The sequence below is a fragment of the Mustela lutreola genome, chromosome 6 (assembly GCF_030435805.1).
Source record: "Mustela lutreola isolate mMusLut2 chromosome 6, mMusLut2.pri, whole genome shotgun sequence".
Classification (NCBI taxonomy): domain Eukaryota; kingdom Metazoa; phylum Chordata; class Mammalia; order Carnivora; family Mustelidae; genus Mustela; species Mustela lutreola.
Window position 1 is genome coordinate 87,069,918 of NC_081295.1, and position 18,827 is coordinate 87,088,744.

Sequence of the window (18,827 nt, forward strand, 5' to 3'; positions counted from 1 at the left end):
GAAAAGCATTTGCTTTTCCCTCTGGCATGATGCTCATGCACTCAGATATGGGCCTGTGCATATACAGATGGCTTTTTTATTTGTCTGTCTCTGTTTTTCAGAATTTCTGTTAAGTACACGTCCCTTATATACTTATACACATAAGTGTATACATAGTGTAAAATTACATACATACATTTACAAAGATTTTATTCTAATTTATAATGTTACTTTAAATACAAATAAAAACTTTAGGCATCGGTTCTCTTTATGATTCAGGCTGCTACTTTATCTTTAATTTTCCAAATTATCTGGAAAGTTTCAACAAATTGTTCTCACTTTTGGAGTATGTAGAGCACTGTTATGGTTAAGGAAGTGGACAGGAAGATGCAAAGCAAGCAAGTCCAATTTGGAAGCATTTTATGAACATTCCATTCTGGTAATTTATAGGTTTTGTTTTATTTAGCCATTTAAATATACAGTCTTAGATCAACTGTCTAAGAAAAGCAGCACTCTGAAGTGACTGATTAATAATACACAATATTATAGCCCAAATATACAAAAAATAATATGAATATTAACTATAAAACTAAAGTTAAAATTCCAGAAGCAGATGTAATTTAGATCTCAGGACCAAGTATGTGGGTTGTGCAATAATTTGCAATATGCCAAGAGAGAACATTTGCTTTTAATTCAGCTGTGAAATTTAGTGTAAAAGTAGAGTTAACAAAGAAGGACATTTTTTTCTGCTGTTCATTAATTAGGTGAAATGACCTTATTTTGCCACTTGGAGCTGTAAAATAGACAGGAGACATTTGTTCTTTTAAAAGTAAACTTTAATTTTCCACAGAAATTTTAGGAAATAGAGTCAAGTAAAAAGAACTAGAAAGCAAAAGCAAAAACCTGGTAATTCAAATAACATTTTTGTGGTGTTTCCTTCTGGGACTCCTTTGTGTATGAATGTGTGACTGCATATAGATTCTAAAGAGAGATACTAAAATGTGGTTTGCTTCTTCATTTCTAAGTAAAGAAGCCTGACAAAATATAAGTAGATTCTTCAGCACCAGTAAAAATTATATCAAAGAATCATAGGGAAATAATAATAATAATAATAATAATAATAATTGTGTTCAATGCATAACACGGGTTTATTTATCAACCCTCAGAACAGCACTGTGGTTAGATACCATTATTCCTCTGTTACAACAGATTAATACCTGGGACACACAGAGATGATATAATTTGCCCAAGGTCACACACCTAAAATTAGAAAATTGAGGTGGAGTGAACATTTTAAGTAACGCATCTCAGCAGGCTAGAAGACAGGTCACAATTAGAATTCGAGTCTCTTGACTCAGTTCCTTCCAATAAATTTTCTCTGCCTGATCTCGGTAACTCTGGACAAAGTTCAAAAAATAGTTGTGGGCCAAATTCTGAATATTGCAAATAATTCCTCATCATTCACACTGATAAATCCTTCAAAGACCTAGCAGACCGTGGATCCCAAACCAGTGAAGTTGAATATGAATGTCAGGAAGTGCTTTCTATCCACAGAGACTAGTTCTGAGGGGCCCTGCTCACACACAACATGTAGGGGCTGCTCTGAGTGGGGCCCTGGAGAGGTAAAAAGCCAGGGAAGGGGTGGGTGTCAGTTGGCACTGCGTGGCTCAATCAGTTGAGTGTGATTTTGGCTCAGGTCATGATCTCTGGGTCATGGGAACAAGCACCGCATTGGGCTCTTTGCTCAGCCTGGAGTCTCCAGAGATCTGCTCATGCTCTCTCTAAATAAATAAATAAATACATAAAATCTTAAAAAAAAAAAAAAAAAGCCAGAGATGGAACTCAGACCCCCCACAGAGTGTTGACCAGTTCATTCACCACATTATCTTCATGGGCCTGGTACTGTTTTAGGTGACAGGGACATAATGGCAAACAACACAGACGAAGACCAAGGTCTCACAAAGTAGGCAGAGAGGCAGAGACAGACAATGGACAATGAAACATTAAAAATCCTGTTGCTGCTACGAAGAAAAATAACTCCATATACAGGGGATAAAGAGTAATGGGAAGGTGTGTTTTAGATAAGGTGGCCTGGGAAGGAAGTCTTCCTGATACTGTGACACTTGAGTAATGAAGTGAGGGAGGAGCATTTCAGGAGCATTTCCTGATGAGGAGGCCAGGGGGAGAGAGGATGGAGGTGGGAACAGGTCCCAGCAGTTGCCAGGGGCCAGACCACAGGCAGCCCCAGCAGGTCCTGGGACTAGATTCTGGAGAATCAGAGATAATCCATATCGCTGTCAACAGGATAATTTCATCCATAATGACAAGAAATTAGGCACAAACTTTCTTGAGACTTTTCATTTTCTGATGGGCAATCTGGTGCAGGAAAAAGTTCAGTCATGTTTCAAACAATTTTCAAGAGATTGTTCAGACTCCTGCCTGGGCTTCTCTCTTTCTCTCCCCCATTGTTTCTCTCTCCCCACAACCTTCTCTCTCTCTCTTCCATCCTTGGGGAGCATGGTTTCCTGAAATCCATTCCTCCCTGCCTCCACAGTGAAGACTCTTCCACAGACCAATCAGGATAGCTCGTCATGTCATAGGACTTACACAGCATAAGTTATGATTTTGAAGCATATTTTTAATAACAGCTTGACAAATAAAACCACTCTGGAGGCCAGTGACAATAAACTGAATATAAAAAGGATAAAGTATCCAGAGTTAAGTACTGACAAGAGATTCTCCCCCAAAAGACTGGCTTGGTATCTAATTCTCACTAGAACTATATTAACTCCAATATTGTGGGGATTTATTTATTTTTTTGTCTGCTTCATCTCATTTCTCTAATAGTCTGAGGGTACAGTACAAGACTTACAATCATGGTGATGGTATATCTCAAATTCTATGGGATGGTCTTGATTTTAATCATTTTGTCCCATACCTTGGGGAACAAGTTATCAAATTTTAGGTTCAGGAGAGCCACTATATCTGGAGTTGAAATCTATTTTATGGTTTTAATCCAGTTCAAACAAATTGAGGAACTGAACCCAATTAAACTTTTATTAGACTAGTCGAATAAAAAAAAATCTTAACTTCAAGTTAACTGTGGTGGAAATGACTTCTCCTGAAGTCACCTTGAAATGCTTACTGCAAGAGGATGAAAGCACTGATGGGTTTTCTGTGTGTCACTTCCTCTATAAAGTCTTTCTTCTGTTCCCCTGCCCCTTACAAAAACTCCCCTCCCCATCTTGGACCCAAGCGTCTCTGACAGCAGCTCAGCATCACCAGGAAGCATGTACGTCTGGTCATCTGCCCCTGGCTCCGAGGTCCTAACAGGTCCCATGACATGGGATCGTTGGTACCCAGTGAGGGTTTCTTCACTAGAAAGAATGAATGAAAGTATAAATTACTTCAAAGTGAGATTTATTTGATGGGAAAATGAAGATTTAGAACTCTTCCTTCACGTATATTCATTTATATGTCCAAGTAGAAGTCTGGGCATCAAGGAAGCTTTTATTAGTACAGATCCATTCTTTTGAAACAAATTCTGTGTCTGTGCTTCTGATAATACAATGTGCTTGATTTTAAACTATATTTAGTCTTAAATTATTTAACTTGACAAAGAATAAACAAAAAAAATCCCATCAGATAACAATCTCCAAATGAGCCCCAACACAGAGTATAGATAGCCCCAAGGATGGAAAGTGAAGGCCTACTCTCTGAGGGTCAACTCCAGCACAGCTGCCAGCTTAACCAACTGTTTCAGTCTGGAAGGATGGCATTATTTCCCAACAGGAGCAATAAGCCCAGCAAGAGCAATCTGGGAACTCCTGAGGAGTAGGAGTGACCCTGTCACTGCAGGAACCACTTCCCATTTGGTAAACTGCACACCAAACTAAGGCCTCATCTGCTCAGGGTGATACATGCTTGCATGGATGGATTTCAGTAGCTCCATCTCTCAAATTGTGCAATTAAGTGTTCATGAACGGGTCAAATACCTCTCAAGCTTTTTCCTGCATAATGTAGCTTATGTGTATTCTTTGCTGTATTAATATTCACTGCATATTATTTGATTATGTGCCACAAAATGATACAAATTAAGGTGCTGTGTATCTTCACTGTAAGCAGACATAGCCTCAAATGACTTTCAGTGTGGTGGAGGACAACAGATAGCAACCAAACAACACCCCAGGTACATGATTCTAACCAGAGATAAGTATTCTGACAGAAATGTACAGAAAAGGTGAAAACCTGTCATGATTTAGTTGGGGCTGCAGATCAACCAAGGAGGGAGAATTTAAACCGAGATTTGGAGGAGGAGTAGAACAAACCAATCAAGATGTATGTGTGTGTGTCCCATGTACACACAGGTCATCCCAATCAGAAGGCAGAGGCAATTCCAAGTGCAAAGGCCCCAGGGTAAGAGACGGAATGAAATATTCAAGGAACCAAAAGGCTAGTGCCGTTGAAGCTCGGGGACAAGGGGGAGATGTATGTGAAGTGTGACTGAAAACACAGAAGAGGGTCAGATGGGGCAGACACTTACAGATCATAGAAAGAAATCTCGTCTCTTCCCAAGAACGGTGGGAAGTCAGAATTCACTGAAGAGTCTTAGAAAGAGTCAAATGATAAGAACTTGACTTAAAAAAAAAAAAAGAGAGAGAGAGAGAATATTCTGGCTGCACACACAAAAAAAGAATTAGAAGCAAAGTAGGGAGCAAAGTAGATTCAGGAAATCCTATTATGGCAGCATTTTAGTAGTGAAAAGATGGTGGCTGAGTGGGTGTGAAGTTGTCTGATTTAAGACACGCTTTGAAGAATCAAAAGGACTTACCAATGGGTTGGATTTGCCAGGGATGGGGGTGAGAAGAAAAGTACGGTCACAGGTAATTTCCACGTTTCTGGCTGGGGAAATTATAGGGCTGGCTGTGACAATGACTAATGGGTATACAGCGGCAGAGATCAGGTCTGGAGAAAGATCAGAGTTCAGTTGGGGGCAGGTGGAGTTCAGAGTGTGCTGGCAGGTAGGCAATGCAATTGATAAGTGTGGCATTCAGAGGAGAAAAAATGTGGGCTAGAAAAATAAATCAGAGTCACCAGGGGTGTGTGGCTGTTGATGAGATCACCTAGGAAAAAATATAAAGTAGAGAGAGAAGGGGAGGCCCTGCAATAGTACTTTAAGGAATGCCAACACGAAAGGAGGAGAATGTGCCAGGGAAGCCAAAGAGCATCAGGGGAGGGGAAGGTCCCAAGAAGACAGTGTGTCAGTGAGAGGGTTGTTAATAATGGTGAATGCTGCCAACAGGTCAAGAGAGATGAGGATTGAAATTGACCCATTACATTTGTCCACATGTAGGTCATCAGTAACTGTAAGAGTTATGGCTCTTCAGCGGGAGGCAGTAAAAGCCAGATCGGAGGGTGTTGAGGATGACGGAAGGGAATGGACACTGTGAGTGAAAGCAACTTCTTGGTGTAGTTGAGCTTCAAGAAGAAAAGGAGACACACACACACACACACACACACACACACACACACACACATACATATACATATACACATATACATATATACATATAAGAAAAACTTGAAGATTAAAAAGAAGGCTAAAGGATGTTCCTGAGATGGCAGAAGGGACTGGGACTGAGAGCACGTTTGGTGAGGGGAGCTCTAAGCAGGAGAGGAGACACATGACTGCAACAGGAAGGAAGGAGGGGTGGGGAAATACTCAGATTGGTAGCAGAGCAGGAGACTGAGGAAGTCCTCCTCAATTTGGGCATGCAGTAATTAATGGTAAAAAGATATGTCTCTGTGAAACGAGGGGCTTATAGTCAAAGATAAGTTTCTATTATTAAACTAACTACAGCACAGTTTTACCTAAGGAAAATTCCTCACTGTATGGTTTTGTTTTACTTGGCTTTGCTGTATTTAGTGATTGGTTTTAAAATTTTATATTACCCTTTATCATACAGATTTTTCAAGTTGTCTTTAAAGGTCAGGTTAGTTGAGGTTAAATTTACAGGTAGTAAAATTTTTAATTCACCTTTTCTAGATGTGTAGACTATGCATTTTGACAAGTGTGTATAGTTATGTAACCACCACTAAAATCAAGATATAGAATATTTCTATCACCCTAAACAATTCCCTCTTGCTCCTCTGTAATCAGTTCCTACTGGCCCCCACCAGCAACCTTGGAAACCACTAATATGATTTCTCTTATTATACTTTTGCCTTTTACAGAATGTCCCATAAATAGAATCATATGGTATGTAGCCTTCTGTATCTGGCTTCTGTTACTTAGCATAATGCTTTTGAGATTCATCCAAGTTGCTGAATGCATCAATAGTTTACTCCATTTTTACTGCTGGGTGTGATTCAACTATATGGCTGTACAGCCATTTGCTTAACCACTCACTGATTTAGGATGGTTCCAGTTCTGGGAGATTTTGAGGAGAGTTGCTGTAAATATTCATGTAGAAGTCTTTGAGTGGGCATATGCTTTCATTTCTCATAGAAAAATTCCTAGTAATGGGATTGCTGAAGTTTATGGTAAGTATAATATTTAATGTTATCAGAAATTGCAAAACTGTTTTTCCAAAGCGGGGACTCCCACTTGTAACATCCCCACCAGCAAAGTAAGAAAGTTTCAGGGTCTCATCCTTACCAGCGTTGACTATGGCTAGTTTTAAAAAGCTATTCTAAAAACTGTATAGTATCATTACACTAAGGTTTTAATTTGATTTCCCTAATGACTAATTATGTTGACCTTACATCCTTTTTTGCCATTTATCTTTGATATACGTCTGCTCAAATATTTTGTACATATTATTGTTTGTTTTTTTATTATTGAATTGTGATCATTTTTAAAGTGGGTTTCAAAGAGTAGGTTTTTTTAGATTTTGATGGAGTCCAATTTATCTTTTTTTTTCTTTTATGGTTTGTGCTTCCTATGTCCTATACAGGTTTTGCCCAACTCAAGGTCACAAAGGTTTTCTATCTTTTCTTTTAGAGGTTTTATATCTTACATTGTATATTGAGAGCTATGATTCATTTCAAATGTTTGTATATAGTGTAAATTATGGATTGTTTTTCTTCTACAAAGTCATTTTACCTATTCTAGGTCCTTTGCAATTCTGTGAATTTTAGAAGCAACTTGCCAATTTCCATACACAAACAAAAAGCGTGCTGGAATTTGGGTTGGGATTACATTAAATCTCCAGATCAATTTTGGAAGAACTGACATTATAGCATTAAATAGCCCAATCCATGTACTAGTATATTTTTGCCTTTACTTAAGCATTTTTTAATTTCTTCATCAATGTTTTATCATTTTCAGCATATGAATCCTGTACATATTTTGTTAGATTTACCACTAAGTATTTCGGGTTTTGATGATATTATAAATGATGCTGGATTTATTTAAATTTCCAGTTGTTCATTATTAGTATATAGAAATATAATTGAGTTTGTATATTTACCTTGTATCTTACAATCTTGCTAACCTCATCTATTAGTTCCAGTTGCCTTTTTATTTTCTGGATTTTTTTTTTTTTTTTTGAGTTTTCTACATAGACAAACATATTGTCTGTGAATAAATATATTTCTATTATTTCCTTCCTAATCCTTTATGTGTTTTATTTATTTTTGTTGCTGTATTGCACTGACTAGATCTCTTAGTACAATGTTGAAGAGGTGAGAAAAGACATCCTTGCCTCATTTCCCATTTTAGGGGGAAAGAATTCTTTCTTTTACTGTCAATTGCTAAATTAGCTCTATTGTTTTTTGTAAATATACTTTTTAGGTGATAGAAGTTCCCTTCTATTCTCTCACCATGAGTGGATGTCAAAGTTTGTATAATGCTTGCCTGCATCTACTGAGATGATCAAATATTTGTTGTTAGTTGTTGTTGTTAGTTTGTTGACATGGTGAATTTCATTGATTGATTTTTGAATGTTAAACCAGTCTTGCATTCCTGAAATAATCCCCACTTGGTTATGATTTATTAATTTTTTTATGTTTGGTATACTCAAGTTGCAAATATTTTTTTAACATTTTTACTCATAGGGGGTGTTGGTTTCTGGTTTTCTTTTTTCGTGAATGTATTTGTCTACTTAAGATATTAGGGCAACACTGGCCTATAAAATGAGTTGGGAATTGTTCCCTCCTCTGTTTCCTGAAAAAAGTTTGTGTAGAATTGGTATTATTTATTCCCTAAATGTTTGGCAGGATTTACAGTGATGCTATCTGGGCCTGCAGTTTTCTTTGTTGGTAGGCTTTTATTACAAATTCATTTTCTTAGGTAGATATAGGACTATTAAGTTCCTCTATTTCTCCTTAGTAGTCTGTACCTTCAAAATCTGTCAGATTTATGTTAGTAAATATATTGTTATAAGTTGTTCATAATATTCCCTTTTTATCCTTTTAATGTCTCATCTTCCTATACTGTTTATTATTAACACTATGAGTCATAAAGGAGAATTTTTTCCCATTGGAAAATAACCAAGAATGGAATATCTAATTATATGTACATCGACATAAAGGAGGGAATGGATATGATGTGGCCAAGTACAAAGGTAAATTGAGTTGGCAAGCTGCCTACAGTAAATTTGAATGTAGCGAGACATGGTCTTGTTGATCCTGATTACTGCACATTTCAAATCATATCAGGGAATTTCTAAGCTGGCTTATGGACTTGACTTCAGCATTAAATCAACTCAGTATGAGTCATTCCAAAATTTAAGTCTTTAGCCTCAACCTTCTTGTAAAGTTCCAGAACTTTAAAAGTTCTGTATATTGTATATTCCTTCATCATGTCAGGAACTGAAAATTTCTTATCCTTAACCAGCTTTTTAAAAAAAAAATTTATTTATTTGATAGAGAGAGAGAAAGCATGAGCAGGAAGGAACAGTAGAGGGAGAGGGAGAAACAGACTCTGCTGAGCAGGGAACCTGATGTGGGGCTTGATCCCAGGACACTGGGATCATGACCTGAGCCAAAGGCAGACGCTGAACCAAGTGAACCACCCAGGTGCCACTTCAACAAGCTTCTTTTTCTAACCTTTGATAATTCACCCAAAGTCTTGACCTTTTACTATTCTTCCTTCTTTATCTTTTATATTGGTAGTCATCACTGCTATTGATTTTTCCTCAATAAAGTATCTCACATTTGTCTCGTCCTCTGTATTCACTGTCATTACTGGAGCCTTTTAATCCTCATCACTCTATACCTAATGGTAATATCATCCTGGTTTCTCACTTCTGCTCATTTTATTTGTTGCTATCACATCTACTTGTTGCTATAAGCAACCATTAAAAAAAAAATCTTTATCCTATAAATTGCAACTCCTGTTTTATTTTTCTTTTTGCACTTTCTACTCTCTGAAATGCTCTGTATTTTAGTTCTTTATCTTGTATATGATCTCTCTCCCCACCAGAATGTAAGCTCCATGAGTGCAAGGACTTTGTTTTGTTCATTTCTATATCTCTGGCACTTAGAACAGTGCCTAGAACAAAGGAAGAGCATAATAAACATTATTATATAAATGAATGAATTGCAGTACTCCCAAGCACAATGTTTCCTAGTCCCAATTAAATAAAGCAGTAGCTCCTCTACACATGGTGTTCATAACTCATCATGAGATTACTGCTTAAGTGTCTAACCCTATTCTTCAATTCTACCAGGAGAACCCTTGGCTCCTGCCAGGCCAGTTTCATCCAGATCCTCATTAGGGAGTGCCTCTTACATGCAAGCCTCCATTCTGGTTTCTTGCCACTGTCCCCTGCCCCCCAACACATGCACACACGTGCACACGCACATGCATGCACTCACAGACACTATGCTCTTTCCCTCTCAGCACCTTCCTTTATGTGGTCTCTCCTCTTTCTCTTAGTGAGGTACCTTCTTCCTCTTGACGTCCTTTAAGGCTTATTTAGCTTCCTCAGTGGTGATACTTGTAATGACTTCCCCATTTCTGAATTCCTACATGATTGAGCTTTTCATTATCATAGATAATGAATAAATAACATATTAAACCATGTGTAATAAGTTGATATGACATTTAAAAACATGGAGCTGAAAGAGGCCCAGATAGCATTTAGTCCACTTCTCTTACTTTATATACAAGGAAACCCAAATCTAGAGAGTCATTAAAAACCTAATACAAGTAGAATTAGAACTATAATTAAGGTTTTACAGTTCTTAGTGTCCATTTATTCTTTTCACTAATATGCTATCTTATTCCCTGTTTTATATGTGCATGTGTGTGTGTAACTGTGTGCATTTGTTTATATACACTATGTCCCCGATAAAACTGTCACTGCTTAGAATTTTTTTACATGCCCTATATTCCTGAAAAGCCAAAAGTACCTATTAAAATGATTAGCATCGAGTAGGTGCTCAATAAATTCAGGATGAAGGACTGACTTGCAAAAAATAACTAAGAGAAACAAGCCAGGGGAAGACCAATACTATATAAAGTCACGTATGTGTGAAAAATAAAAAGCTGGACCCAGAGAAATGGAGACTAGACTGGTGTTTGCCAGGAACTGGGAGGAAGAGGAAACGGGGGAGATGTTGGTCGAAAAGGCAAAAACTTCAAGTTATATGATGAGTAAGTTCTGGAATCTAGTATATAGCATGGTGACTATAGTTAACAATACTGTACTGTGTACTTGAAAGTTGCTAAGAGAGTAGATCTTTAGGTGCTTAACACACAGACACACACACAAACACACATGAGGTGATAGATGTGTAACTAACCATATTGTGGTATCATTTCACAATATATACATATATTAATTCATCACACTGTATACCTTAAACTTACACAATGTTATATGTCAATTATGTCTCAATAAGGCTGACAGGAAAACAGAAAAAAAAAAACAACAAAAGGATCCAGAAGTTTACTTTGGGCAGAGTTGAGCCCATAAGATCCAGTTCAATTCCATCTCAAAGGTAAAATGTTGCTATGCAGAAAATATTCTACTATTTAGACTTGGGCCAGGATATAATACTTCCATCTTAACCAGAGATCTACAGGCTTATTATTATTTTTTTAAACCAGAGAAAAAAAGAGGTATGTGTTTAGAGAATCAATCAGAATCAAATCTTCACCCAAGAAGCTCTGTATAAACATTAACTTGGCTATCCAGCCTTCATCCAGCTGTCTCTTCTCAAATTTACACAGGCCAAAAAAAAAAAAAAAAAGATGTAAACTAAAAATATCAGAATAACTGGAGGCTGACATCTGTAAGCCTCCTCAGTTGAAGCATCCGAGTCAATGCAACAAATATTTACATTAAGAGCCAGAATGTTAGGAAACAGTTCAAAAAATCTGATAGGGCTAGATATTCACAGACATCTCCAAAGTGTTCAGTGCACATAACATAGAATATAGAATAGGTTATGTATTAAATATCTGCTTTCTAATATCCTTCATAGAATCTCTGATAGGAATGTCATGCGATCAGCATAAAGCCTGGGAACAGCAGGACAGCAGGACAGAGAAAGTAGACCAAAGCCACTACATTTCTGCCATTCTGTCCTGCCAAGTCATGGGACTCTTCTCTCCAACAGCACTATCCGCCTCCTACCCTCACCATCCATGGAGTCCAGGCACAATGAGAGGCTAGATCGAATTCATACTCCTGAATTAATGTCCAGCATCCCCAGAAGACAAAGCAGCACAGACTAATGATATTAAATAGCAGTGCCACATGTCAGGCAAATTTTAATTTCTCTCTTTGATTTTATGATGATACAGAACTCTAAAGTCTGATGAATTTTAAGTTGTGCCAATATTCAATCCAGTGGATTCTGGTAAAACATAACTGTAACAACAATAGAATGAAAACCATAACAAAACCCCACATTATCTGAAAAATCTTTACTATCAGTATGAACAAGCACCCAAGGTGGAGCACCAGATGGTTGTGAACCCCTGTGCTTTGCTTTGGCAGAGTAGGTATAACCTTTTGCCACATTTGTTCTCTCTCGCTGCTCATCAAAAGTCATTAATAAGATGTAATGCTATATGGTATACTTAGCTTGTCAGCAGAGAAGTCATTTCACTGGGAACGGCGGAAGCACACAAACTAATTTTACATGAGGATCCTGAACTCAAAATTAATCCGTACTATCTTCCCAATCTCGTGTTTTATTTATCTGTTCTCATAACACTTACATTTTGCATCGTGATTACTTGTGCTGTGTCTGTCAGTGCCAGTAAATTGTGAACCCTTTGAGAGCCAGCTCTAGGTTTTGTTCATCTTGTGTTCATCTCTCAAGGCCTAGGGTGGAGTTTTATAAACACTAGATGAATAATAAATGTTGAATGAATGAATGAACCAACTGCCCAGAAAAACTAAAGACAACACTACACACTGTATATAGAGAATCTGTTCAATTGACATGTGTATATGTATTGCTACCTGTGGATCAAAGGAAACCAACTACATCCAAGAGTCTGTCAATATTTTAAAACAGTTGTCCCATTTTTATTTCTCTCCAGTCTACCCTCCCAAACTTCTGTGAATGGCAAATTTGATTGTTGTCAATAATTTTTAAACAACAACATCTGTGTATGTGGGAAGTGGCAAGTCAGTAAAAGAGACAATGTAAATATAATACAATATTAAGTATTGTAAAGAAATAACATCTGCTCATTGTTTTTTATACTTTGTAGCATTTTTCTTTTTGTGAAAATGTAGTCTGTTGTAATCTCTTCTAGAAAGGGACTGGGGTGGCTAACTTTCTCAAAGCTGGTATGTCTGAAAAAGGCATTGTTTCGCATTTGCATTTGAATGCTAATTTGGGTAGATACAGAAATCTCCATTCAAAGTCCTGTTTTGTTTTTTGGCACCAGAGGTCCAGAGGTTCCTGTCTCCAGAGAGGCTGATGAGAAGTTTGCTCTAAATCAGATTCTTCATTGTAAATGATATTTTTCTTCTTTGATAACTTTTAGGATTCTTTCCTATACTTTGAGGTCTTAAAATTTTTCTACATTATTATACAGCTTAGTACATGGTAACCTTTCCATTATTAAGTCTTTTTTTTTTTTTTTCTTAGTTCTAAGAAATTCTTAAGAGAATATTTATTTAACCATTGGCTCCTCTGTGTTACCTCTATTTCTCCTTTAAAAAACGTCTCTTTGTTAGATATTGGTAAAGCTAGAGCTATTCTTCAAGATTCTTTTCTTTTCAACTTTCTCTTTACCCTTTCATCTTATATTATGGAAGAATTCCTTAGCCTTGCTAAGTAGTCCTAGCTGACTAATTTGTCCCTCTGTTTTTTCATGCTGCCCCTGAGCCATCCTTTAAGTTCTTAATGGTAACAATTACATTTTTTCATTTTTCAGATTTCCTCTTGAGTCTGTTTTATAAAAATAAAAATCCTGTTGTTTCATGGATGTAATGCCTTCTTTTACATCTCCAAAGGTATTAATCACTCTTCCTATCATGTTTGGTTCTGAAGCCCTCCAAGCTTAGACTAGACTCCTTGTTCTGGTCTTTTTCCAAGTCAGCAGTCCTTCTATTTCTGGTTGTTTCCGACTGTGAGCTCATCTTTTCTAGACTCTCTGCGATGGCAGCTGGTCCTGGAGGAGGGGCTAAGCAGCAGTGGGTGCTTGTGCTCCTTGCCACTTTCAGTGGGAACGGGGGACAGGCAGAGCTGAGGACAACTGCTCACTTCAGAGCTTTTTAGGCCCCCAAATTATTCTGGATATCATCAGCTACCTGGAGCCTTTCCCTGTTTCTCCATCCTAAACTCTGACGTAAACACTGGATGGAGAAGGGAAGAAGGAACGTACAGGGATCCACAGGACAAATTGCTCTCACCACTAGGGCTGTACCAAACTCAAGTGTACCAGGCTATTGCCACACTTCTCCCACTCCAGGGTGCCAGCACGCAGAGTGATGTAGGTTTTCCATGGTGGCTCTGGGTCGGCCCCACCCTTCAATCTGCTAGGAATTCCTTGAAGCCCCTAGTCCCTTGAGAGATTTATGTATAATTCCTCGGTATAGCTAGAGATTCAGATGTCTCTTTGTATCAGTTCTAAAATTCTTCAGATTTGGCACAGTGGAGGGACCGGACATCTTGAAACTAGCACATGCATAATCTTAACCTTACCTGGAGCCTCCTGCACAACAGATAGGATATATTGGAATTGGAGAAAACTCTGGTATTTATTTGACATGTTGGCCATTTTCCTTTTTGCTCTTGGATCCAACTTCTATTTTTCCCCTCTTTGACCCTGCATCACAGGAAACTACCTTCCCTGACTCTCCTAACACCTGGTTTCTGGGCCAGTTCAGCCAATAGGCTGATGGGTGGATGATGGGAAGTGATATGAGAGAGCAGCTCAGGCTCCCTGCCAGGATGACGCCTCTGATAACACCTGTCGCTCTTCCCTGGCCCCAGCACTCATCATGAGCTCGCTCCACTGGTCGGCTCTAGTCTTAGACCTTATTGACATAAGCTTCTACCATCCTCTCCCCAGTCCCAGGAGTATAGGGCTCACTGCTGTTCCTGATCTCTGGGGTGCTGTGTTATTTCCTATAATACCACCTCCTTACAACATCTCCTATGTTTAAGTTTTGCTGAGAGGCCTAGGATGCTTTTGTTTTCCTGGCTGAACCCTGACTGGAAGCTCACAGTTCTGAGGAGACATCTTCAAAGATGATAATTGATAATTCCTTTCTTTGAGGGGAAGGGAGCATCAGAGTGAAGGAATACTCAACCTGGAGAAGTTTCTCCATATCTAAGCTATCCCAAGTTATTTCAAGGAGTGACAGGGAATTCTTCAAAACGTGACTTTGGGCAAGTAGTTTACTTGAATTGCATATATGCGATAAAGCGAATTTGCAAGGAAAGTCTTAGGAGCCTCTCCTGTTATTAAACACAGTGTTCTAGAATTACAAAATGGTATCCTAGAGGAGTGAAATCTTTGATTATAGCAGAAACCTTGCTTAGAGCTCCTCAAGCTTTAGGCCTACCTCTGGCCTAAAGGGGCACAGCCATGAAATAGTTTAAAGAAAACACTTTCATCATCTCTACTATTTACCATTTTCTCTGTTAGGAGAGGATTAGGTGAAATGATACCAAACCCTTAGAAAAAATCTTGTGTAGCTCTATTTCTCATTTGGAAATTGAGAATATCACTGGCTTTTAGGCCCAGCCCATTATTATCACTCCATAAATGCTTTGTGAGTTGCACAGAAACAAGAAAACCCAGCAGCGTGGCTCATGATCAGAGAAAAAACGAGAGCCACACCATGCCCCCAATATGCCACATGGCTGCAGATATGAAAGGCCCTGAATCCCTGCTTTCATTCCCATTTCCAGTGTTTGAACTTGAATATATGGGCCATCTATTTATTAAAGGAGAGAGGTACATTGGCATGGGATAAATTGGTGTTTGCAGCAAGATGCTTTTTAATACAAAGGATGTTTCTTGAATTCCTTTTAGATCTGAGATCCACAGCTTAGGAGTGTTTGGTGTGTATGTTTTAAAATTGCATGACTATTATACAAGCCCTTCTCTTCAGTTGGCATGAGAAGGCTATTCCCATCCTTTATGGGCTCTGTTCTTTACTCCCTCAAAGCTGAGGCGGCAAAAACATTGCCAGCCTTTGCCAGCTTTTCGTGGAAAGCTGCCACTCTTAACTGGCGCCTACATGCAATTTCAGACTCTCCCAGGAGACCTTAATGCTTTGAGGTGAATTCGTAACACTGGGGCCAACAAAGAAGTTAACACAAACTTTCACAGTTAAAGACCCAAAAACAAGTCTGCAGGCTTACTGAAGGAGCTCTGCGTCTGTGAGCGCCTCTGTCCTCTGCTCCCCAGTGACCACGGCCAGTTCATCCTTCAGTTCCTGGATTTCTTTTTGTAGGCGTATAATCATCTACAAATGGCAAGGCGGGAGAATAAATGTCAACTCCTCATTAAAGGGAACTTGGTGACAGAGAACATAACATCTTTGAAAATTACGAGCAATTTAGAGGATGCGAAAACGTACAGAGAATGATACAAAAGCCACCCCGTACCTACCACCAGCCTTCGTTAATTCTTAATGTTTTGTCAAAATCATTCTAGAATTCATTTTAACAAATAAGGCAGTGCTTATGTAACTGGAGCCCCTCATTCCTATTTCTTTTCTGTCTCTTGAGGTGATCACTGTACTGCATTTCATCGGGAGCATTTCCCTGCATGTTTTCATATGTTTACTCCATCTTTATGGATTAAACTATAAATAATATATGGTATCATTCTGCATGCTTTAAACTCTATGTAAATGTTACCATGCTGCGTGGAATGGTAACTTGCTTTTTTCTTCCTCACATTAGGTTTTTGGGATTATGTATCCTGCTTCATGTGGCTCTAGTTCATTAATTTGCATGGAAATATACTACTTCAGTGAAGGAATATATCACAATTTATCCATGTCTCCTGTCGATGGACATTTAGGATTCCTTCCTCTTGCTATTACAAACAGTGTTGCTGTTAACACTATAAATCTCTGGGCACATATGTGAGTTTCTCTATAGGAGGTGCTTAGAAATAAAATTGTGTGGTTGTAGAGTATGTGCATCTTCTCTTTAGTATATATTGTTAAACTGTTCTTCAGAGCCATTTTATAAACCTACATTCTGCATAAGCAATATGTACAAGTTCCTGTTTCCCCACATTTACTTCACTATGTATGTAGTATTGACAAACACTTTAATCTTGCCAGTCCAGAAGGTGTAAAATTGTATCTCATTTAGTTCTAATCTGCATTTTCTGATTATTAGGGAGGTTGATCATCTTTGCACATGTATATTGGCTGTTTGGGTTTCCTTTTCTGTAAATTACTTATTTATTATATTCTTGCTCATGTTTCAATTGTCTTGTTTTTCTCTTCCTTGTTGGTCTGCTGGCTTCTTTATATATGAATCCTTTGTTAATTTTACACAAGGTACATGTTTTTTCCCCAGTCTATTCCAGGTTTTTCATTTTTTCAAAGATTTTATTTATTTATTTGTCAGATAGAGAGATTGAGAGTACAAACAGGGGGAGTGACAGGCAGAGGAAGACAGAGAAACAGGCTCCCCACTGAGCAGGGAACCTGATGTGGGGCTCTATCCCAGGTCCCTGAGATCATGACCTGAGCCAAAGGTACACGCTTAACCAACTGAGCCACCCAGGTGTTCTGCTTTTTGTGGTGTTCTTTCTGTTAAGTAAAGATTTTAAATTTCAATATAATTTTATTATTGACTTCTTCCATTATGAGTTGCATTTTTGTGCCTTTTAAAATCCATTTTACCTAAAACCATAGGAATATTTTCCTATATGTTCTTATAAAAGTTTTAAATCTTTGCTTTTCACATTTAGGCTTTTGTTTTTGTATAAAGTATGAGGTATGTATCTAATTTCGCTTTTTATATGGTTAACCATGTAAGATTTGCTATTATAATTTTGTTATATAACATGTTTCTACATATAAATGTGTCTTTTTCTTGAGCTCTTGGTTAAAAACATTTATGTACTTGACTATACATGCAGCAATACTATGCTATTTTAATTATTATAGCTTATGAAATTTTGACATCAAGATAGAATAAGCCCCCACCATTTTATTCTTTTCCAAAATAGATATGGCTATTCTTGGTCATTTGTTCTCTTGTAGAAGTCTGAGGCACAGCTTATAAAATTCCACCAAAGGTCCTCCTCAATTTTTAACTAGAAATAAATTTGATTAAAAGGGCAATTGATTAAGAGCCTTTGGCTCAGGTCATGATCTGGGTCCTGGGAAAGAGCCCCACATTGGGCACTCTGCTCAGTGGAGAGCCTGTTTTCCCCTCTTTCTCTGCCTGTTGCTCCCCCTGTCTGTGCTCTCTTGCAGTCAAATAAATAAATAAAATCTTTTTAAAAAAGAGTCATTTGGTAAGACTTATCAAATTAATAACATTGAATCATCTCATCCACAAACATAATATGATTTCCACTGATTCCTTACAATAAAGATTTACCATGTTCTCTATAAAAATATGTTTAATCAGATTTTTCCCTAGATTGTTAGTTTTTGTTGCTTTTTTTTCATTTTATTTCTATTCAATATTCCAAAATTCATTGTTTATGCACCACACCCAGTGCTCCAGGCAATAGATGCCCTCAGTTTGTTTCTCAGACTCCACAGTCTCTCATAGTTTGTTTCACCCCCCAATTTCCCCCAACTCACTTTTCCTCTCCATCTTCCCATATCCTCCATGTTATTCCTTATGCTCTACAAGTAAGTGAAACCATATGATAATTGACTCTCTCTGCTTGACATATTTCACTCAGCATAATCTCTTCCAGTCACATCCATATTGATATAAGTTGGATATTCATCCTTTCTGATGAAGACATAATACTCCATTGTATATATGGGCCATATCTTCTTTATCCATTCGTCCATTGAAGGGCATCTTGGTTCTTTCCATAGTTTGGCGACCGTGGCCATTGGGGTACAGATGGCCCTTCTTTTCACTACATCTGTATGTTTGGGGAAAATACCCAGGTGGGCAATGGCAGGGTCATAGGGAAGTTCTATTTTTAATTTCTTGAGAAACCTCCACACTGTTTTCCAAAGAGGCTGCACCAACTTGCACTCCCACCAACAGTGTAAGAGGGTTCCCCTTTCTCCACATCCCCTCCAGCACATGTTGTTTCCTGTCTTGTTAATTTTGGCCATTCTAACTGGTGTAAGGTGATATCTCAATGTGGTTTTGATTTGAATCTCCCTGAGGGCTAGTGATGATGAACATTTTTTCATGTGTCTGATAGCTATTTGTATGTCTTGATTGGAGAAGTGTCTGTTCATATCTTCTGCCCA

At 38.0% G+C, this 18,827-nt stretch overlaps 1 protein-coding gene across 6 annotated transcripts in view; it reads right to left on the bottom strand.

Annotated features, from left to right (window-relative positions):
- Window positions 1-18,827, bottom strand: part of KIF6 (kinesin family member 6) — a 518,420-nt gene that overhangs the window by 255,638 nt on the left and 243,955 nt on the right. For all 6 annotated transcript variants that reach the window (XM_059177857.1, XM_059177858.1, XM_059177861.1 and 3 more), the window contains one exon: window positions 15,772-15,875. In XM_059177857.1, coding sequence (XP_059033840.1) covers window positions 15,772-15,875 — 104 coding nt within the window. The remainder of the gene's footprint in view (window positions 1-15,771; window positions 15,876-18,827) is intronic.